General features: G+C 41.0%; 1 protein-coding gene across 1 annotated transcript in view; it reads right to left on the reverse strand.

Annotated features, from left to right (window-relative positions):
• Positions 1–3,692: 3,692 nt before the first annotated feature.
• LOC124766940 (glycine-rich cell wall structural protein 2-like) overlaps positions 3,693–24,428 on the reverse strand; it is a 49,633-nt gene continuing 28,897 nt past the window's right edge. The window contains exons 2-5 of the mRNA XM_047249147.1: positions 23,727–23,876; positions 20,634–20,823; positions 17,909–18,046; positions 3,693–4,431 (exon numbers count right to left, since the gene is read on the reverse strand). Coding sequence (XP_047105103.1) covers positions 4,416–4,431; positions 17,909–18,046; positions 20,634–20,823; positions 23,727–23,876 — 494 coding nt within the window. The 3' untranslated portion in view covers positions 3,693–4,415. The remainder of the gene's footprint in view (positions 4,432–17,908; positions 18,047–20,633; positions 20,824–23,726; positions 23,877–24,428) is intronic.

The raw sequence follows: 24,428 nt of genomic DNA on the forward strand, positions 1-24,428 counted from the left end.
TCCCCACAGCACTGCGCGGGTCTATTAGCACCGTTGCATTACACACTTTCATGCTTGGTGAGATATTTGCTAGTCCTACTCAGATTCAGTTAAGTTCAATTTTTTTGCTGTGCCTATCAAAAATAGTTGCGTGAATTCGTAAATTATGCACTCTCTGTCTAGGCAATAGCCTGCAAAATGTTTAGAGTCAAATGGGTTGTTAATTTGTTTCATGGATCTAAACATTACATATGAGGTCGCATTTTTCTTAATTAAGATCACGTTCGGACTTACTTGGATAGATAACGTAACCTTAATCTTCTGCCTTTGTATCTATTTTTACTTTGATTCCCTCCAGTCTACGACCATTCACCATTCGTGTATTGCCAAGAACCATCAAATTCTGTACAATTTCTTTGTTTTGCGCTTAAATATAAACAATTTAATGCTATTTCCATTTGGTCCTTAACAAGTCAATTTTGTCCTGGAGGAATATCTTAATGACAAACATGTTATTCTTCTCTGCGAAATTAGCTAACCTCTGTCATTTACGATATCGCATCCTAGGTATCCTAACGAAGAACCCTTCTTCAGTTCTTGTCCTACTTTCGAATTAAAATCTCCCGTTATCCAGTCGTTGTGGAATATGCTATCATTCATCAGTTTCTGGAACTGTTCAGATAGGTTGACTGCCTCCAGAGGCGCATTCACTCGCTCGCTACCTAGGCTTTATTCTCGGGGACCGTACCACAAAAATTAAAATATAAAAAAATTCATTGTTTCAAAACAGTGACGCGACTAATCTTGCAATCGTACAAAATGTAGAAGTAACTGATTTATATGGACTTAATCGGCTGAATTTTCAGTATACAGCTGTAGTAAGTTAATTCACCTCTCAGAAGCAACGCTCCCTCGCTTCTAATTGCCGGTGGCGGCGTCCGCTCCAACTCACGAACTTCAGTTGTCAAAATCTCTAACCCCTTTAATTTATACAATTTTTGGAGTTTTAAGTGAGTTCGATTCAACAGAAAGTTGATTTTTCCATACATCATTTTCGAATTGGGATGCACAGATGTTTTAACCTCCTGTCGCGAGGTGTGGGTTCTTAAGCTCTTGTAGCTGGAGGAAACCATTTCCGGATGACTTAATTCGCCAACAATATATGAAGAGAAATACACAATACGCCTTAAGACCCGCATCGTCTGACAAAGAGTTTAGTCAATCTTGCTGCCTTGGCAAGGTTATCCAACCGCTGTGATAGTTTTAATCTAAAAAAATGAATAAATATTTTTAAAGAAACTAGAAACGTATTTTTATGGAGACTATTTTTCGTCTCAGGAGATACAGCATTATAGTTGCACTGTCCATGCTGGTGGAGACGTGTGCATGTTCATATGACACTTAATGTGGCCTGGATGACATGGTCTGTATTTTTCCTAATATTCTGAAATACATTAACGCAAAAACTTTAATAGATACCGAAATGAAATTTTAACCAAGTAAATACTGCACTGTGACCTTAATGTAAAAAAATTTAAATACTATGAAATTCCTCACTCAACGCGGCCCCCCCCCTCCCCCCGCCCCCATGGATCTTGCCGTTGGTGGGGAGGCTAGCATTCCTCAGCGATAGTGGTAACTGAACTGTGCCGTAGGTGCAAACACAGGGGTACCTGTTGAGAGGCCAGACAAACGTGTGATTCCTGAGGAGGGGAAGCAGCCTTTTCAGTAGTTGCAGGTGCAACAGTCTGGATGACTGTTGAACTGGCCTTGTAACATCAAGCAAAACAGCATTGTTGTGCTGGTACTGCAAACGGCTGAAAGTAAGGGGAAACTACACTGTAGTTTTTCCCGGCGGCATGTAGCTTTACTGCATGGTTAAATTATGATGGCGTCCTCTTGGGTCAAATATTCCGGAGGTTAAATAGTCCCCCATTCGGAGCTCCAGGTGGGGACTGCCCAGGAGGACGTCGTTATCAGGAGAAACAAATCGACGTTCTACGGATCGGAGCATAGAACGTCAGATCCCTTAATCGGGCAGGTAGGTTAGAAAATTAAAAAACGGAAATGTGTGGGTTAAAGTTACATATTGTGGCGGGAGGAACAAGACTTCTGGTCAGGAGAAAAAGGGTTATAAATACAAAATCAGGTAGGGGTAATTCAGGAGTAGGTTTAATAATGAATAAAAAGTAGGGAAGCAGATAACTTGGAACAAACAGCATAGTGAACGGATTATTGTAGCCAATACAGACACGAAGAGCAAGCCTACCACAGTCTTAAAAGTTTTTATATGTCAACAAGCTCCGCAGATGATCAAGAGACTGAATAAAAATGTATGATGGGACAAAAGAAATTATTCAGTTAGTTAAGGGAGACAAAAATTTAATAGTAATGGGGGACTGGAATTCGACTGTAGGAAAAGGATGGAAAGGAAAAGTAGTAGGTGAATACGCCGTGGGTGTAAGAAATGACAGAGAAAGCCGCCTGGTAGAATCCAGGGAGAAGAAATAAAAACCTTGGGATTTGACGATGACATTGTAATTCTGTCAGAGACAGCAAAGGACTTGGAAGAGCAACTGAACGGAATGGACAGTGTTTTGATAGCAGCACATAACATGAACATCAACGAAAGCAAAACGAGGATAATGGGATGTGTTCGGATTAAATCAGGTGATGCTGAGGGGATCAGATTAGGAAATGAGACACTTAAAGTAGTAGATGAGTTTTGCTGTTTGGGGAGCAAATTAACTGATGTTGGTCGAAGTAGAGAGAATATAAAATGTAGGCTTGCAATGGCAAGGAATGCGTTTCTGAAAAAGAGAAATTTGTTAGGAAGTCTTTTCTGAAAGTAATTGTATGGAGAGTAGCCTTGTATGGAAGTGAAACATGGAAGATAGGCAGTTTAGACAAGAAGAGAATAGAAGCTTTTGAAATGTGGTGCTAAAGAAGAATGCTACCCATCTGGGTAGGCGATGTAACTATTGAGGGGGTACTGAACAGAATTGGGGAGAAGAGGAATTTGTGGCACAACTTGACTACAAGAAGAGATCGGTTGGTAGGACACGTTCTGAGGCATCAAATGATCGCGAATTTAGCACTGGATGGAGGCGTGGAGGGTAAAAATCGTAGAGGTATAACAAGAGATGAATACAGTAAGCAGATTCAGAAGGGTGTAGGTTGCAGCAGTTACTCGGAGATGAAGAAGCTAGCGCAGGATAGGGTAACGTGGAGAGCTGCATCAAACGTCTTTGGACTGAAGATCAAAACAACAACAACAACATGTCTAATTTTTATTTTAGGTAGGCTTTACTTCCACACCATTTAAAATAAGAGGTCAAAACAATCGGTATACGGATCACTTTCCAATAGAGCTGCCAAGTATTCGTATCAAAATCGTCATTACATTTGGTCACTGAGTTACCCGCAGTACATTTGGTCGAGGGAGTTGTGAACTTTGAATCAACACGTATGTTTCCCAGTATATAGTTATTCCTCATAAAGCGACGCTGCAACAGCTGCCCGGCATAAACGTCAAGAGTGAACACTGTGATGCCTCCTGATTTCCTAACCCGCGTGGCTCCCTCAGTCCTAACTATGATGTAATTAATGGTTCTCCTACTGTTCTTCTGCGAAACACGTTTTTCAGTCCATTGCAAGTCGTTATGTTGTTTGAAATAATTGGCTGCTTAAAGCACTGACATCATTTGAAATGATTTGGTTTTGTTCCTTTTGACAATTTATTGCGAAATATCCATTTGCTGTGAAGAACTTAGAAAACATTCATTTGTCACGGTATGCAAACGCCTGCTGTTATGGTACAGCCCATGAAAATAGTTGTACCCTCATAAGACGATATGTTCACTTAATGCTATGCTAAATGAATTTTTTTAAATTTAAAGACATATATTTCCATTACAAAAGTTATACAAGCATTTGTCTTAATTTTTACTATTACCAATGACTTTTCAGTTTTCAGAATTTATTAAATGTGAGTCAGTTTCAACACGACAATTTCTAATTTATCACCAATTACCAAATACGTATGGCTCATGTGAACATTAATAATGGTTCGTCATTAGTTACCCTATAACAGTTTGTGCTTGGGTCTGTCCTTTTATAAGTGTACTTTTAACACTTGGCTAGAACGCAGTTGCAATATGTTCACTTATGTCATATATTCCACTGAACACACTCACAGAGGTATTTTTTATGGCGAAATTTTTATTGTTTTACAGAACCTAGTTCGATTTTCTGTTTGTAGAAGGAGACACGATGAATAATGAGTGTTCGTAATATGTTAAACACAGTACAACCACGACACACGTACAAAGAGTCAGCCAGATATAACACGATGAGAAACTCTAGCGGAGAGCAGAACGTTGGCAGACAGTTACTCGTAGCGTCGTGGCGAGCTGCTCCTGAGTGGTGTCGACGCCTCATTTTCTTCGACCCCTGGAACAATAGAAAAAAATATATTTCATTATCCCTATTTAGTTTGATCGTATATGTTCCGCAATAACTTTAACATGTATGAAATGAGAGTTTAATACAACTGCATTTGATAGAGACAGTGTTGTTGTTATTTCTTCATTAGCAGTTTTTGCGCCTTTCACGCTTTGTGGTGAAAGACCGGTTCTCACATGTTATTGGGGGTTGGTGACTGCAACTAATATAAACTCCGTCCAAATAGACCTCGGAAGACCCAACCGTACCAGCCCATAGTCCTCAGTCGGTAGGCGTCACGGGATGCGGATATGGAGGGTATGTGATCAGCACACGCTCTAGGCCTAGGCGTTGTCAGCTTTCGTGACCAGAACCGCTGCTTCTGAGTCAAGCAGCTCCTCAACTGATCTCAGAAGAGCTGGGTGCACCCGGCTCGCAAACAGCGCTCGGCAGACTCGGACGGTCACTCATCCAAGTTCTCGCCAAGCCCGACAGCTTCGGTGATCTGACGGGAATATGCGTCACTGCTGACCGGTGTCTGAAGCTGAACAGTATTGACGTGGCGTTCGAGGTCCGACGGATGGATTTTGCTAACGATATTTACGTTGCAAAGATGTTTCCAAGGCCTTACATATCTGTTCCCATACCAGACGTGTTATTCCGGTTTACTGTCACACTAAATGTGTTCAGTATTTATGAGGGTACTTGTGTACTTTTTTGTGAAAAATGTTTTTCAAACGCACTGTGAGTACATTAGTTATTATGGACTGAATCCAAACACCCTATTGTGTCTCTCATACTCGTTTGCCCTAAGCTTCTACCAACATGTCCAACTTTCCCCGACCATTCTACAAGTTTTCACACCACAACTTCAATCGCCTTCCACTCTGACGCTATGGCATCATCTCACAAATCTACCTCACCTGTCAGTCATTATCTGCCCTGTTCCCTCCTCCCAAATGAGGGCCTAGACTTATTCTTTTCCGACGTAAACACAGAACTACTCACCTCGAAACACCTAAATTCCATCCATTATTTTTTTTATGTAGACAGGTCGTTCGTTTTCTGTAAGGGTTTTACACCTGCTAGAAGGAATTATTTCGGCGATACTGCTGACGATGCCACCTCATAATGAATATTAAATTTGTCTGAAAATAGTTGTGTAACTGCCATAAAATTGAATCGCAATTTTCATTGTTTTAACAATCACTGCTACTCTTTAGGCACTTTGTTTGAAATTTGTAATCTTACTGTTACACGCCGGAAAAATACACCGCTGTCCGTTAAAATAGCAGTACGTTTAATGTGTCATGCAGCATACATCAAACTGGCAAGACGCGTAGTACATGCCTGGATATGCGAATATCTGCGTTACATTCTCGAACAAAACGTGACTTCGAAGACAGGGCACAGCGACCTGCCTTAATATTCCAGAAATGAAATGGGCTATCAGACCAAATGTGATCATGGTGCGTACACAGTGGCTCCACGTACCACCAAACCGGGTTCTGAGCCTATTAAAAAGGTAACGTAATATCGTTCGTTCTTCACAGAGTCCCCAAATTCAGGTACGTCTGTCGTGATGTTGGATGCATAACTGGGGCTCGTCTGAAAAGGCGCCAGGTTCTCACTGCTGCGGTTGCAGGCACCACAGTCGGCACACCTCTCTCGCACTCAGCCACTCAATTGAAGCCACAACAATGGTCACCAAGCTGTCAATCCGTGGTGTTCAGTTAGTCGTAGCTTTTTCCTTTTGTATACTTGTCTAGCTGTAAACAAAGCCATTTCCTGACTGAACGTATGTGACGTGGCTGCACGATCCTGTACAGCCGAGTGACCATTTTATATCTCTCCTAACTGGTGCTTGTCAGATGGGGATGCTGAGGTCTGTTATGGCGTTGAATATGGTAGTATTACAGTCGTCTCATCTTAACGGATGATCAATGCATGCAGCACTGTCACAGAATGACAGGCCATAATTCTACTGCTGTCGAATTCTGGCAGGCACCATGTGATGTTCCTTCTTCTTACACGTGTCATAACACAATTTCCTCACGCACAACCAACATTCATATCTGATTTATGAATCAGAAAATTAACAACCAACATTCAAATGTGATTTCTGAATGAGAAAATTATTGCCTACTTTTTCGTTATATACTTTGCGTGGTTGTGTTGATTGATGATCACTTGCATATAGTACACTTCATGCTAATTTGATATCTGTTGCTGCCACCTTAGCGGTGTTACAGTTTTCACGATTTTGTTGGCCAGTAGTGCATTCTCTCAGGACCAAAGAACGGAGAAGAAATAAGAGAACAACTGAGAGAAGAGGATGCTGAGATAGGTTAAAATGTGTTTGATCACACGTAAGAAAATATTTATAAATATCTAATTTTTATATGTGTACAGTCATCCAAGGAATTCAGTGTAGCTGTAAACATTTCGTATTGTGGAACTGAGGTGGAATTGTTTCAAATTACAGGTAATGACACTTAGTTTTGCAGGTAGGCTGTTAACTAAGAAGATAGGTTCTGAGTAACTCACACACACACACACACACACACACACATATATATATATATATATATATATATATATATATATATATATATATATATATATATATATATATATATATATATATATATATATGGTGTTACAAAAAGGTACGGCCAAACTTTCAGGAAACATTCCTCACACACAAATAAAGAAAAGATGTTATGTGGACATGTGTCCAGAAACGCTTAATTTCCATGTTAGAGCTCATTTTAGTTTCGTCAGTATGTACTGTACTTCCTCGATTCACCGCCAGTTAGCCCAATTGAAAGAAGGTAATGTTGGTTTCGGTGCTTGTGTTGACATGCGACTCATTGCTCTACAGTACTAGCATCACGCACATCAGTACGTAGCATCAACAGGTTAGTGTTCATCACGAACGTGGTTTTGCAGTCAGTGCAATGTTTACAAATGCGGAGTTGGCAGATACCCATTTGATGTATGGATTAGCACCGGGCAATAGCCGTGGCGCGGTACGTTTGTATCGAGACAGATTTCCAGAACGAAGGTGTCTCGACAGGAAGATGTTCGAAGCAATTGATCTGCGTGTTAGGGAGCACTGAACATTCCAGCCTATGACTCGCGACTGGGGAAGACCTAGAACAACGAGGACACCTGCAATGGACGAGGCAATGCTTCGTGCAGTTGACGATAACCCTAATGTCAGCGTCAGAGAAGTTGCTGCTGTACAAGGTAACGTTGACCACGTCACTGTATGGAGAGTGCTACGGGAGAACCAGTTGTTTCCGTACCGTGAACAGCGTGTGCAGGCACTATCAGCAGCTGATTGGCCTCCACGGGCACACTTCTGCGAACGGTTCATCCAACAATGTATCAATCCTCATTTCAGTGCAAATGATCTCTTTACGGATGAGACTTCATTCCAACGTGATCAAATTGTAAATTTTCACAATCAACATGTGTGGGCTGACGAGAATCCGCACGCAATTGTGCAATCACGTCATCAACACAGATTTTTCTGTGAACGTTTGGGCAGGCATTGTTGGTGATGTCTTGATTTGGCCCTATGTTCTTTCACCTACGCTCAATGGAGCACGCTATCATGATTTCACACGGGATACTCTACCTGTGCTGCTAGAACATGTGCCTTTACAAGTACGACACAACATGTGGTACATGCACGATGGAGCTCCTGCACATTTCAGTCGAAGTGTTCGTACACTTCTCAACAGCAGATTCGGTGACCGATGGATTGGTAGAGGCGGACCAATTCCATGGCCTCCACGCTCTCCTGACTTCAACCCTCTTGACTTTCATTTATGGGGGCACTTGAAAGCTCTTGTCTACGCAACCCCAGGGCTGCATCAGAGCATCAGGGATTCCATGCGACGGAGGGTGGATGCATGTATCCTCGCTAACGGAGGACATTTTGAACATTTCCGGTAACAAAGTGTTTGAAGTCACGCTGGTACGTTCTGTTGCTGTGTGTTTCCATTCCATGATTAATGTGATTTGAAGAGAAGTAATAAAATGAGATCTAACATGGAAAGTAAGCGTTTCCGGACACATGTCCTCATAACGTATTTTCTTTCTTTGTGTGTGAGGAATGTTTCCTGAAAGTATGGCGGTACCTTTTTGTAACACCCTGTATATTAATGACTTGCCACTCTATATGCACAAAGATGCAAAGCTAGTTCTCTTTACTGGTAATATAAGTGTAGCTATCATACCCAACGAAGAAGAAATAACTGAGGAAATTTTAAATAATCTCATTCAGAAAATTATTAAGTGGTACTCTGCAACAGGACTCTCATTAAGTTTTGATTAAATACAGTATATACAATTCTGTGAAGTATATGACACAACACCATTAATAAATATGAAGTTCGAACAGAAGCCTGTAGCAAAGGCAGATTATACCAAATTATTGGGTGTATGCATTGATGTAAGATTGAACTGGAAGAAACACATTGATAATCTGCTGAAACGTTTGAGTGCATCTACTTATGCTATTAGGGTTATTGCATATTTTGGCGATAAATATGTGTGTAAAATGGCTTACTGTGCCTCTTTTCATTCACTGATTTAGTATGGCATCATATTTTGAGATAATTCATCATTAAGGAAAAAAGTATTCGCTGCACAAAAAATGCAGTCAGAATAATTCCTGGAGCCCAACCAATCTCATCTTGTAGACATTTATTTAAGGAATATGGGATACTCACAGTAGCTCCACAATATATATACATATTCATGTACGAAATTCGTTATTTAGTAACGCATATCAGTTCAAAACCAATAACAATGCGCATAGCTACAACGTTAGGAGAAAGGCTGATATTCACTAGTTTGGGTTACATCTAACTTTGACACAGAAGGGGGAGAATTATGCTGCCAAAAAATTATGTGGTCACTTACCAAACAGTATTAAAATCTGGCAGATAGCCAACCAACATTTAAAAGCAAATTAAGAGAATTTCTGGTTGACAACACCTTTTACTCAGTGGATGAATTTTTAGATATAAATTATTAATCCCACAACTTAAAAAAAGTTTGAATTGTGGCGTGTAAAGAAACCTTTTTCTAAACTGACAAGTTTCACATCATTACAAAGTGTTCTATTCATAACCTATGAAAAAAATATTAATGTAATCTAACCTTTAATGTTCTGTTCGAAGCCAGCTAAGGTGAGCAGATGGAAATGAAGCTTCTAACAGGGTAAAACTGATAGAATGCGCGAGATAATGGCAATGCATTTCGCATGATTTGCAAAGTACACAAGTGGAGATGGATGAAGTTAATCATTTATTGTGATATCTGAACATTCTAAGTGTGATGTTGTGAGATTACTAATGGTAGCTAGCTAAAATCTTGACAGAATGCAGTTAAGATCCGATAGGTCTTTTTTCGAGAAACTAACGCGAAGGTGGAGTTTAGTAACAGCTGGTCTCAAGGCATAGCACCAAAAGTTGCAACCAGTGTACGGAATTGTGTGGGGAGAAAACATTTCCAGGAACAGTGAAAGCAGGTAAACCCATTGACAGGCTTAGGCGAACAGTATGGACTGGGATGACTGAGAAAGCTTGACTGAAAGCACATTGTTTTCCGAATAATATTAATTTTTTTGAGGTGTAATACATTTACAGAAAATTAAAAATACATTATTTTACTTGTCTCGACGAGGAAAGTTCAGCGACTTTTCAAAACACTCTGTACGACATTTATTAACGGAGATACCGCACCGATTAAGAATGACAATTTTCGCAGCCAACAATAAACCACAGTTACAAACTCCAATAGATGCAGAGACTTATGATATCTCAAATGGAAGATAATGTCACCAAATATATTTTACTGAAATTCCATATCTATACATACAGGACATTCGTTTCTGGTTGGCGAATGCGTACACTTCATCATACCCATTGCGTAAGTCTTCACTGTATTTCCAAAGAGTGCTGCCACTCACAGCTGGATGGTACTAGTATCGTTTTTCTCGCTGTGGCCCAGTAGTAACTTAGTTCAAGAGAAAAACAACGCTATAGCAATAAAGTAGTGTGTCAAATATTATAATGAAAGACAGGTTAGACAGAAGTTATTGAATTGGAAGCTAATACTCGCTTATTGTTTTTGTTTTTCTAAGTAATAATAAATCACTTGTATCTTTCATCTATGATGATGTCAGATATGAAATTTTGTCTTTAACGAACATATTTAAGGGCTTCAGGCATTAAATTTATTCTTCATTTTGGTCAGAGGTAAAGTCTGTAATTGAATTGTTTTTGTTATGTTGTAAAACTCTATTTTTATGTATAATGAATCATCAGAAATACAAGGAACTATAAAGCTCAGAAATTACTTAACTGAGGGAGCTTATATTTCAATTGTGCTGTTGTTGTGGTCTTCAGTCCTGAGACTGGTTTGATGCAACTGTCCATGCTACTCTATCCTGTGCAAGCCGCTTCATCTCCCAGTACGTCCTGCAACCTACATCCTTCTGAATCTGCTTAGTGTATTCATCTCTTGGTATCCCTCTACGATTTTTACCCTCCACGCTGCCCTCCAATACTAAATTGGTGATCCCTTGATACCTCAGAACATGTCCTACAAATCGATCCCTTCCTCTAGTCAAGTTGTGTCACAAACTCCTGTTCCCTCCAATTCTGTTCAATACCTCCTCATCAGTTATGTGATCTACCCATCTAATCTTCAGCATTCTTCTGTAGCACCACGTTTCGAAAGCTTCTATTCTCTTCTTGTCCAAACTACTTACCGTCCATGTTTCACTTCCATACATGGCTACACTCCATACAAATACTTTCAGAAACGACTTCCTGACACTTAAATCTATACTCGATGTTAACAAATTTCTCTTCTTCAGAAACGCTTTCCTTGCCTTTGCCAGTCTACACTTTATATCCTCTCTACTTCGACCATCATCAGTTATTTTGCTCCCCAAAGAGCAAAACTCCTTTATTACTTTAAGTGCCTCATTTCCTAATCTAATTCCCTCAGCATCACCCGATTTAATTCGACTACATTCCATTACCCTCGTTTTGCTTTTGTTGATGTTCATCTTATACCCTCCTTTCATGACACTATCCATTCCATTCACTGCTCTTCCAAGTCCTTTGCTGTCTCTGAAAGAATTACAATGTCATCGGCGAACCTCAAAGTTTTTATTTCTTCTCCATGGATTTTAATACCTACTTCAAATTTTTCTTTTCTTTTCTTTACTGCTTGCCTAATATACAGATTGAACAACATCGGGGAGAGGGTACAATCCTGTCTCACTCCCTTCCCAACCACTGCTTCCCTTTCATGTCCCTCGACTCTTATAACTGCCATCTGGTTTCTGTGCAAGTTGTAAATAGCCTTTCCCTCCCTGTATTTTACCCCTGCCACCTTTAGAGTTTGAAAGAGAGTATTCCTGTCAACATTGTCAAAAGCTTTCTCGAAGTCTACAAATGCTAGAAACGTAGGTTTGCCCTTTCTTAATCTAGCTTCTAAGATAAGTCGTAGGGTCAGTATGGCCTCACGTGTTCCAACATTTCTGCGGAATCCAAACTGATCTTCCCCGAGGTCGGCTTCTACCAGTTTTTCCATTCGTCTGTAAAGAATTCGCGTTAATATTTTGCATCTGTGACTTATTAAACTGATAGTTCGGTAATTTTCACATCTGTCAACACCTGCTTTCTTTGGGATTGGAATTATTATATTCTTCTTGAAGTCTGAGGGTATTTCGCCTGTATCATACATTTTGCTCACCAGATGATAGAGTTTTGTTAGGACTGGCTCACCCAAGGCTGTCAGTAGTTCTAATGGAATGTTGTCTTCTCCCGGGGCCTTGTTTCGACTTAGGTCTTTCAGTACTCTGTCAAACTCTTCACGCAGTATCACATCTCCCATTTCATCTTCCTCTACATCCTCTTCCATTTCCATAATAGTGCCCTGAAGTACATCGCCCTTGCATAGACACTCTATGTACTCCTTCCACCTTTCTGCTTTCCCTTCTTTGCTTAGAACTGGGTTTCCATCTGAGCTCTTGATATTCATGCAAGTGGTTCTCTTTTCCCCAAGGGTCTCTTTAATTTTCCTGTAGGCAGTATCTATCTCACCCCTAGTACGATAAGCCTCTACATCCTTACATTTGTCCTCTAGCCATCCCGGCTTAACGATTTTGCACTTCCTGTTGATCTCATTTTTGAGGCGTTTGTTTCCTTTTTGCCTGCTTCATTTACTGCATATTTATATTTTCTCCTTTCATCAATTAAATTCAATATTTCTTCTGTTACCCAAGGATGTTTACTAGCCCTAGTCTTTTTACCTATTTGATCCTCTGCTGCCTTCACTACTTCATCCCTCAGAGCTACCCATTCTTCTTCTACTGTATTTCTTTCCCCCATTCCTGTCAATTGCTGCCTCATGCTCTCCCTGAAACTCTGTACAACCTCTGGTTCTTTCAGTTTATCCAGTCCCATCTCTTTAAATTCCCATCTTTTTTGCAGTTTCTTCAGTTTTAATCTACAGTTCATAACCAATAGATCGTGATTAGAGTCCAGTCCCATCTCTTTAAATTCCCATCTTTTTTGCAGTTTCTTCAGTTTTAATCTACAGTTCATAACCAATAGATCGTGATCAGAGTCCACATCTGCCCCTGGAAATGTCTTACTATTTAGAACCTGGTTCCTAAATCTCTGTCTTACCATTATATAATCTATCTGAAACCTTTTAGTATGTCCAGGCTTCTTCCATGTATACAACCTTCTTTTATGATTCTTGAACCAAGTGTTAACTATGATTAAATTGTGCTCTGTGCAAAATTCTACCAGACGGCATCCTCTATCATTTCATAGCCCCAATCCATATTCACCTACTACGTTTCCTTCTCTCCCTTTTCCTACTGACGAACTCCAGTCACCCATGACTATTAAATTTTCGTCTCCCTTCACTATCTGAATAAATTCTTTTAATTCATCATACATTTCTTCAATTTCTTTGTCATCTGCAGAGCTAGTTGGCATATAAACTTGTACTACCGTGGTAGGTGTGGGCTTCTTGTCTAACTTGGTCTTAATAATGCCTTCACTATGCTGTTTGTAGTAGCTTACCCGCACTCCTATTTTTTTATTCATTATTAAACCTACTCTTGCATTACCCCTATTTGATTTTGTATTTATAACCCTGTATTCTCACGACCAAAAGTCTTGTTCCTCCTGCAATCGAACTTCGCTAATTCCCACTATATCTAACTTCAACCTATCCGTTTCCCTTTTTAAATTTTCTAACCTACCTGCCCGATTAAGGGGTCTGACATTCCATGCTCCGATCCGTAGAATACCAGTTTTCTTTCTCCTGATAACGACGTCCTCCTGAGTAGTCCCCGCCCGGAGATCCGAATGGGGGACTATTTTACCTCCGGAATATTTTACCCAAGACGACACCATCATCATTTAACCATACGGTAGAGCTGCATATATTTCAATTATGTGAAGTGATATATTGTAATTATTAGTAGTGTTTAAGAACGAAACATGTTCGTCGACACTGAACATTCTGTAAAAATGTAAAGCAGTAACAAGTGAGTGAAAATTGTTGTTATTAAACAGGAAGGAACGAATGTGAATGATATTTTGATGTTATCTAGTAAGAAATTTTTTTAAGAAGATTGCTATTCCAAAATATTATTGCTTTTATCCGTTCTTCTGATTGGAAATAGACACGAAATTTCTTACAGTCTGTCAACTGTTTTGTGAGAATACATATAGAATTTTGGTTGGCATGACTGAAAGGAGTGTTGCTGCATTTTCAAATGGTAATTTTGTGCATCATGGATTTGAAAGCGATGATGGAAACAGGATGTTAGCTCTGGTAGAGCAATAAATTTACGGCTGAGGAATGACTGTGGAACCAGATATAAATTTCAATGTGTGTTGCCCAACAAAATTGCACTTACGTGGTTACAACACAACCACACTGCACCTGCTTGTTTGCGATGTAACTACCGTAAAACTGCACCACAGCCATAAATGCCTTTCTCGTTATAGCTAACCTTCTCTTTACATCAACACTTTCAGATTCATTCTGTAGCATAACACCGGTTTAGATCCCAAAGACACGAGTTTCAGCCAAGTCAAACAAAACTCCGTAAGTAACCTCAGAAATTAATTTATCAAAGAATTAATGATACCTCAAGAAGCTACTGTTTTCAAATTACGAAATTTGTAGGAATTGTGATTTTATTTTTGTTGGAGAAGTGATGGTGAAAGACGCTTTTACAAGTGATGGTCAAAATAGAACGTTTGTTCGCTTTGATATTTGCTGTTAATGGAACTGGTTGGGTCATCAAGTGGCACACTGGAGGCTCAGCTGAGCTTAAATGTCCATGGTGCAGTTTTGTGGAGAAAGATCTGTTTCCTATGCAACCGCGCACGTACCTTGGCCAACTTATTCCTGGAAAACAGAGATCTGACTTTGTTTCTCCGTTTGTACATTTCATTTACGTTCCCGCTTCACAGAATATGATTATTTTTATTCAGTCTTAATTTTACTATCAAAAATGCCTCATAGATTTAAGATAAAGTTCTATTGGCCACTGGCATCCTGGAAACAATATTGTTTGTATTTTTAATGATTTTAGTTACGGCTAGTGGTACAGCGTTCGCTTCACCGCCGAAGTCGCATTGTACGTGGCTAATGCTGTAAGGTTACAAAAGTATAACCTTGCTTCAATTAGGCCTTCAGTGTTAATTACGCTTCTCTTCCTATTCCAGTGCGTTGCTCTCGTATTAAAGTTTGTGGTTCTCCAAAGGGTTCAGAGAGAGCAGGATGTTTTTAGGGGAATTGATTGGTTTGACTGTGTAGTGTATCTCAAATTTTTGGTTGTCACAATAGACAATATCTCAGTAATTATTCCACTGAACCGATTTAACATGTTTCTACTTTTTCTTGTGTACTATTCTAATACTTTGATGTGATGCACATTATCTGATCAAAAGTATCCGGAGACCCCTGTGTAATCCGTAATTGACCATTTTATGTCACGAGAGGCGGACCTGCCAGCGTAAAAGGTGTGGGGAACTGTGTTGCCAGTAGAGAAGTAGCAATAGCAGAGTGTGCCAGTGCGAAGTGCTCAATGAATTAGTATTTGGACTAGTCGTTATATATCACATTAGTAACAAATTCATCAGGGAAATTTCAACGCATTAAAGCTGCCGAGGGCTACATTTGGTACTGTGGCAGTAGAGTGAAACGAGAAACAAAAACTACAGCAAGACCAGGCAGACCTCAGGAACTGTCGGATAGGACCCACCGAGCACTGAGGAAGGTGTCTGTAAGAAATCGTGTGAAATTTGCGAAATGAATCGAAATGCTACCAGCTGTCCAACTAGCAATGACTCTGTTTAGGGAGTTAAAACGAATGAGGTATTACGGTCAAGCCACACATCTATGCAGTCAGTGCTACGGCACTGGTGTAAAGAACGGCTACTGGACGGTGGCTGATTGGAAACGAGTGATCTGGAGTGGTTAATCACGTTATATCCTGCGGCAGTGCGCTGGGAGGGTTCTGGTTTGTCGAATGCTTGGAGGAAGTTGCCTGTTATCAAGTGCAATAACAACAGTGAAGTATGGAGAAGACGGTGTTATGATATGGAGGTAATGTCGTCGTCAAGATGTAGACTCCTTACGGTAATTAAGAAAACGCTAAATTTGCGAGGATACGAACATATTTTACTGCATTGTGTGCTGTGTACACTAGAGGAACGGTTCGGAGACTTTGATTGTACCAGCACTCTGTCACAAAGCAGCATCTTTGAGGCAATGTTTTATGGATGGTAAAACTCCTGAAATGGACTGTCCTGTCCACAGTCCCGACCTGAACCCAGTTAAATACTTTGGGATGAGTCAGAATGTCAAACTCAGTCCAGATCTGACACTGGACCACCACAACCTTCCCTGGTATCGGCTCTTGAGGAAAAATGTCAAACTCAGTCCAGACCTGACACTGGACCATCACAACCTTCCCTGGTATCGGCTCTTGAGGAAAAATGTCTTTCAGACACCTAATTCAAACCAGCAGAGTCCAAGCTGTCATAAAGGGGAAGGGCTTACACTCATATTAATGCCCGCTGATAGGTGTCCAAATACTTTTCACGAGACAGTGTACGTTGCGCACTTCATGTTTTTAAGTCCTCAAATGTACGACGATGAACCAAAATATTATGACCACCTGTTCAATAGCACGTTGTTCCACTTTTCCAATGCAATACAACAGCCGGACGGTGGGGCCGAGCGGTTCTAGGCGCTACCGTCTGGAACCACGCTACCGCTACGGTTGCAGGTTCGAATCCTGCCTCGGGGAAGGATGTGTGTGATGTCCTTAGGTTAGTTAGGTTTAAGCAGTTCTACGTTCTAGGGGTCTGATGACCTCAGAAGTTAAGTCCCATAGTGCTCAGAGCCATTTGAACCATTTTTTGTAATACAACAAAAACTCTGCTTGCCATGGATTCTACAAGTTCTTGAAAGGATTCCAGAAGTATGTGGCGCCAAATGTCTCTGCACAGGCAAGCAATTCCCGCAAATTACGGGATGGTGCTACGGGCCAGCACCTGGCGCCGGATATAAATTCCCCCATCTGAGTTTTGAAAGGGAGAATGTATTGGTATCAAATTATGAATAAGATTATGTTTCAAGCTGTTGTTAGTAGAAAATGCTATTCTACAATCGTACTTGTTTTCGAGGAGACGCTGAATCCTGTAAGATGCAGGTCCCAGAAACGGCAAAGAATTTCTTCTTCTTTTCATTACGGTCGTTATTAGGACAAGTAGCAAGAGTCGTGATTGTATTATTAATTTTTGAAAATATCATCCACTATGTTTGGTTCGTATCCATTATTGACTGCAATAGCTTTAGTAAAATTAATCTCAGCATCAATAGTTTCATCAGATAAAGGAGTAGAAACAGCCCTATGAATGGAAGAAACAAAAATTACTTTTTTATGAGAATGAGGATGTATTGAACAGGACGACACTGTTTGATCAGTGCAAATTTATTTGCTAAAAATATTGAAAGAAACTTTTTTATCAGTTATTGATAATGTTCACCGACGGAACTAGTTTTCGAGCTCACATGCGAAAGTAATTTTTTCGTGAAGTTCGATAAAGACTTTGAAGAGGTGATCAGTACCGTTACTAGACCCTCTGTAAGTAATTAAAATGTTGTGTAAATATCTGGAGTATGAAAGAACACCTGCAGCGGCAGCTAGATATGATATACGAAATACTTTTCAGTTTCTTATGTGGTATCTACTATACTCCCCACATCAGTATCACCGTAGTAAAAAATAAAAACATATTGTCGTAAGCGTCGATGTGAATATGTGCTATTAATTAGCATTTGTGATAGTTCAGTTAAGGAAAATCTGGGTTACTACTTTTACTAGTGAATGCTGGAATGAGTGTCTCACCACGCGTAGCTGGAAGACTGGCTTGAGCTGGAAGACTGGCTGAAGGAGCCGCCGGAGGGGTAGTAGCCGCCGCCCCCACCACCTCCACACACGTTGCAGTAGCCGCCACCGCCGCCGCCACCGGGGTGGTACCCGTACCTGTTTATTCATTTATTGCTATCTTATATATATATATATATATTGTCTATAACTATAAAATAGGTCGTGATTACATGATTCTTAGAGTTTGTTACATGATGTAATTGATAAGAAAGATGTCATTCAGTTTTCGGTTATTATCAGTAATGATAATAATAATAGTAACAATAATAATAGTAATAATAAGTATATGTTCAACAATAAACCGAAACGGTATAGGGAATTACAAAAATATGTGCAATAACGATTGTATACGAAGAATTGGAAAAATTATGGATTACAACACAGCAGTCAAATTCAAATGCCTCTACACAAGTGAAAGCATAGCTCCGTATTACAAATTAGACAACCTATTATTAGTACATATAAGAATCATGAAGAAAATTGTCCAATAATAAGCAAAGAACTCTCGAATCAGTGACTAGATGTATCACAGTACAGAAAAGAAAGCAGCTATTTATTGGAAGTTTATACAAGACGAATGACAATAGCGAAAAAAAAACAAACTTTCAAATATCTCTGCGAAAAGAAACTGACAGGAAATGGAGAAATACAAGTAAAGATCGAAAAAGCAGATGAAAGAGACATTTCTCATAAGGAAAGTGAGGGATTCGAAACAGCGCAAGTAAGATAACAGCTGTGAAGTGGTCTGAAGAATGAAAACGGATAAGCGGTGAAAAGAAGAAGAGAATATGGGAGGAAAAAAAAAACCCGGCGAAAAGAAATTACTCCTTTGTTAGCTAAACGGAAGAATTGGAATAGCATCTCACCATCGAACGAAGCGGGGGATGTTGAGATCTGAAAAGGTCAGTGGAACCATATACACTACTGGCCATTAAAATTTCTACACCAAGAAGAAATGCAGATGATAAACGGGTATTCATCGGACAAATATATTATACTAGAACTGACATCTGATTACATTTTCACTCAATTTGGGTGCATAGATCCTGAGAAATCAGTACCCAGAACAATCACCTCTGGCCGTAATAACGGCCTTCACACGCCTGGGCATTGAGTCAAACAGAGCTTGGATGGCGTGTACAGGTACAGCTGCCCATCCAGCTTCAACACGATACCACAGTTCATCACGAGTAGTGAGCGGCGTATTGTGACGAGCCAGTTGCTCGGCCGCCATTGACCAGATGTTTTCAGTTGGTGAGAGATCCGGAGAATGTGCTGGCTACAGCAGCAGTCGAACATTTTCTGTATCGAGAAAGGCCCGTACAGGGCCTGTAACATGCGGTCGAGCATTATCCTGCTGAAATGTTGGGTTTCGCAGGGATCGAATGAAGGGTAGAGCCATGGGACGCTACACATCTGAAATGTAACGTCCACTGTTCAAAGTGCCGTCAATGCGAACAAGAGGTGACCGAGACGTGTAACCAATGGCACCCCATACCGTCATGCCGGGTGATATGCCAGTATGGCGATGACGAATACACGCTTCCAGTGTGCGTTCACCGTGATGTCACCAAACACGGATGCGACCATCATGATGCTGTAAACAGAACCTGGATTCATCCGAAAAAATGACGTTTCGCCATTCGTGCACCAAGGTTCGTCGTTGAGTACACCATCGCAAGCGCTCCTGACTGTGATGCAGCGTCAAGGGTAACCGCAGCCATGGTCTCCGAGCTGATAGTCCATGCTGCTGCAAACGTCGTCGAACTCTTCGTGCAGATGGTTGTTGTCTTGCAAACGTTCCCATCTGTTGACTCTGAGGATAAGATGCCTGTCATCTCGGGTGCTAGTGATACGAGACCGTTGGGATCCAGCACGGCGTTCCTTATTACCCTCCTGAACCCACTGATTCCATATTCTGCTAACAGTCATTGGATCTCGACCAATGCGAGCTGCAATGTCACGATACGATACACCGCAATCGCGATAGGCTAGAATCCGACCTTTATCAAAGTCGGAAACGTGATGCTACGCATTTCTCCTCCTTACACGAGGCATCACAACAATGGTTCACCAGGCAACGCCGGTCAACTGCTGTTTGTGTATGAGAAATCGGTTGGAAACTTTCCTCAAGTCAGCAGGTTGTACGTGTCGCCACCGGCGCCAACCTTGTGTGAATGCTCTGAAAAGCTAATGATTTGTATATCACAGCATCTTCTTCCTGTCGGTTAAATTTCACGTCTGAAGCACGTCATTTTCGTGGTGTAGCAATTTGAATGGCCAGTGTACTTTCACCTGATTATAGCACCTATTCCTGGGTTTCAGGCAGAATCCCCCCTTTCTTCGATGCTGAGGTGCTATTCCAATTTAGCTGTAGAACGTCTGGAATGCCAGTCGAGTTTAGTAGGAATACCAAGTTGTTCAATTTTAGTGGCCATGCCAAGTGGGCTAAGGCATGAATGGGAATTTAGACTGAGAAGGGAAGCATGCTAGGATAGTCCGCGCAGTTGTACAAAACCACTATGCCCGGGGTGGGTTTGAATCCTGGCCTTGGTACAATCATTCATTCGTCGCTTCAGTCCGCATACATACATCATAGACGTTTGAGACTTGGAAAGGTCTGTGGAAGCATATAGTTTCGTTAAAAACAAAGAAAATGAAAAATGGAGAATGAAATACGTACCCGTAGGACGGCCGCTTCTGCACCGTGACGACCACTGGGATCACCACGCCACCGCCCCCGTAACCACCGCCCCCGTAACCACCGCCGTAGCCGCCACCATAGCCGCCTTTGTAGCCTCCGTAGCCACCACACTTCTTGCAGAACGTGCGTTTCGGTCGCGAAATTCCTGCGTCTGCATTTGATTCTGCCCCTGATGAAAAAGTAGAGTTTAGTTAGCTGGACACCACATAATCCACACGGATACTGTGCAAACCACCATGAAGTGCAGGGGTAGTTCATATCGTACCGCTTATTCACGAATGGATCGTGGGGATAATGACAGCTTAAATACCTCTGTGTGCACTGTAACCTTGTATTCCCGCTTCCTATGAGTGCGATACGTAGGGGTTGTACTGAATCCCTAGATTACTCATTTAATGCTCATTCCCGAAAGTTTTTAAGTTGGTTTCAGCGGGGCAGCTGGCGTCCATCGTCAAGCATCCGCCAGTTCAGCCTTTTTCAGCATTAGCGCGGCGCTCTCGCATGGATGAGACAAAGCTGTTACCATACATGCTCCCCCCCTTTGCATACCTGCTATAACCCCTCATATTTCTCTTTGGTATGGGGCGTACACATGCGACCGATGTTGTGGGTGCCTTGAGTGAGTCTTTTGTAAGATATCTTCTCTGTAGACTGATGGGATATTTCAAATATCCTACCGATGAACCAAAGTCGCCCGCCTACTTTATCTACGACTGAATCTATGATCACTCGATTTCATAGCTGTACAAAATGTTGCACTCAGGTATGTAAGAGCTGACTCGCCCCAATTATGTCTCAGACATAATGTAGTCATGGGATTCTAGGCTCTTGCTTGACAGATCACTAATATCAACATCAACAACAAAGTTATATGTACATAATTGTGAGGTACCAGATGATAATTCTGAGAGAGTTGATGTTGAGATTGGTCGTTGATTCTCCCAGTACTTTAATTTTGTGTATGTATTCCAACGGGGAGTTAACAAAAGTTGAAAAACATGGACGAAGGCTGGTGACACTGTGAATTAGTACTCGGTAATATTGTGTCCTACCCACGACGTAATAGTGTACTATTTTCCTTTCCTATCGAAATATGAAGAGTTAAAGATATAATCTTTGTGCCAATTAACTGCGCTGGAAGTCAGCGAATATGTACGCCCAGGATAATGAGAACGGCGTAGCATTGCCATCTGTATTTTGTCCTGTATAAGAATGCGTGCTCGTCTTTTCTTTCTCTCTCTTTAGTCGTGCGCCTTTCCGACAGCATCTTACACTATCAGACTCCTATATTCTTCCATTTTGTTTCAAATGAACTGAAACTGTATTCCTGTTAGGAATTTGTTTAGTTGTGTCATTATTATCGCTAATTGCGATTACCGAAATGACTTTACTAAGAATATTTTTCTTTCGCTCCAGAATCGAGCTGAGATTACTGTAATTTCTACGTGTTTCGCCGAAAATCGGCACAATTCTTTATTTTGTACAAAACTGTGAGATTAGTGTTCGAGATGTCAGCTGTCCTTATAAAAAAACTTACTTTGGAAAATAATAATTGCTTAATTTGGCATTTCCGCTTTCATTTCATAGTAACGATTATCAATCCCCAATTAATAAAATGTTACAGATTTTGCTTTACTATATTTTTTATTACGTTGTCAACGCGATACCTACGAAATTAATTTAGAAATGATCTGAATTTTCTCTCGAGGAGAGAAGACAAGTTTCCATTCCCCTGAGATTTTAAGATCGCAAACTAAACGTTTTTTCAGCTCGTTAAGAGTCTACTGATCTGCACTTCAAACGCCAAGATTAAGAAAGTGATTTGTGTATGCGAATGAGATATTGAAATTCATTTTACTTTTCATCTATTAGCTTTCCTCCTGACAAATCAATTATTGATTACACATTACAAGAATAATAAGTAACCTATTAATTATTTATATTATTATTTATTATTAATATTATTATAATTATTAATTGCGTTTTCGTAATGAATATAATTCTATGGAGACATATTCTGATTTACAGAATAAATTTTCACTCTTCAGCTGAAACTTCCTGGCAGATTAAAACTATGTGCCAGAGTCGCAATCGAACTTGGGGCCTTCGAGCTATCGAAGCACGGGTCACAACCGGCAATCCCCCCCCCAACCGGCCTTTTACGCTTCACATCTTTCACGAAAGCGCACACTCAGATGCAGAGTGAAAATTCAATTTGGAAACAATCTCCTGGCCGGGCCTAGCCATGATCCGCAATATCCTTTCTTCCAGGTGTGCTAGTACTATAATGTATGGAGGGGTGCTTCTGTGAAGTTTCAAAGGTGGGAGATGAGTTACTGGCTGAGGTAAAACTGCGCAGGCGGCTCGTCAGTCATGCTGGGATAACTCAGTCGCAAAAGGCAAAGGTTACACGCTCGAATCCTAGTCCAGCACACATTTTTAATCTGCTCACAAATTTCATATTTTGACCTATTAGTCATGTAACTCAGTGCAAAACATGTCAACCCTCCGACCAAACTCACGGAATGGACCGCAGCCAGTTTAGTTAATCGTAGTAGCTGAGATCCGTAAGTTCGACTTGCGGCGTCAGTTGAACAGGGCTCATATTTGCATTTTTTTACTCGTATTTACCTCAAGCATAGGAAACGCCACACCCTTTATGCCTGGAATGCCGGTTTGGTGTGCAACCGCATAATGGTCAATGGTATCAGTTTCAACGCTGAGATCCACAGAGGGATCAGCTCTATTTGTTGCCAGTAATGTGATTATTTTTACATGAAGAGTGGTCTACCGAACTACCTGTTTTATTTAGTTTTGAGAGAAGTTATTTGGTATTGTTTCGCAGGCTGTATTGCCACGACCACCACTTACGAAATGGTAACTATCCCAAACGACCGTGAGATGATTAGTCTCTCCGAAAGATGACAGTGCGATTTGGTAAAATGTGCACTGGTGAACTTATGTTTTTTTAAAAGGTCTCACGGCTTGGTCGGTGCACAAATCTCTTGCACGAGGAATTCGGTAAGGACACAAGTTAGCCGAACTTTCGGCGTGGGGAGTTGTTGTACTTACCTTGCAAGGGGTCTGCGCCGACCAGGGCGCTGAGTAGCGGTCCGTGTCCCACGTAGCCGCCGGCAGGTGCCTGGCTACCTTGAGGCACAGCCGCGAGCAACGCAGACGGCGGCGCGACGCCAGGCGTCCCTGCCGCTTCCGGGGACAAGTCTGTTCCACAGAAACCAGCAAGAATACTTTACTCATCTGGGCACAATGAGAAACAGGCCTTCTTATTCTGTAAAAAGTTGCTAACATATGTGGTATCTAGCAATTTTCTCTATCTGCATGGACAATAAAACATACATACAGTGAAATGACAAGTCGTGGGATACCTAATATAGTGCCGTATCTCCTTTTTCCAAGGGAAGTGCACCAGATCGACGTAGCATGAACTCAACAGGTCGCTGGAAGTCCCCTGTAGAAATATTGAGCCATGCGGTCTCTATAGCCGTCCATAATTGCGAAAATGTTGCCGATGCGGGATTTTGTGATCGAACTAATCTCTCGATTAAGTCCCGTGATGGGCGATTTTGGTGGCCACATCTTGGCACTAACTGTACGGAATGTTCTTCAAACGATACGCGAATAATTGTGGCCCAGTGATGTGGAACATCGGTTGGGAACATGAAGTCAATGAATGGCTAGGAAATGGTCTCCAAGTAGCCGAACACAACCATTTCCAGTCAATAATCGGTTCAGTGGGGGCCAGAGAATCCAGTC

Source organism: Schistocerca piceifrons, chromosome 1 (genome assembly GCF_021461385.2).
Source record: "Schistocerca piceifrons isolate TAMUIC-IGC-003096 chromosome 1, iqSchPice1.1, whole genome shotgun sequence".
Classification (NCBI taxonomy): domain Eukaryota; kingdom Metazoa; phylum Arthropoda; class Insecta; order Orthoptera; family Acrididae; genus Schistocerca; species Schistocerca piceifrons.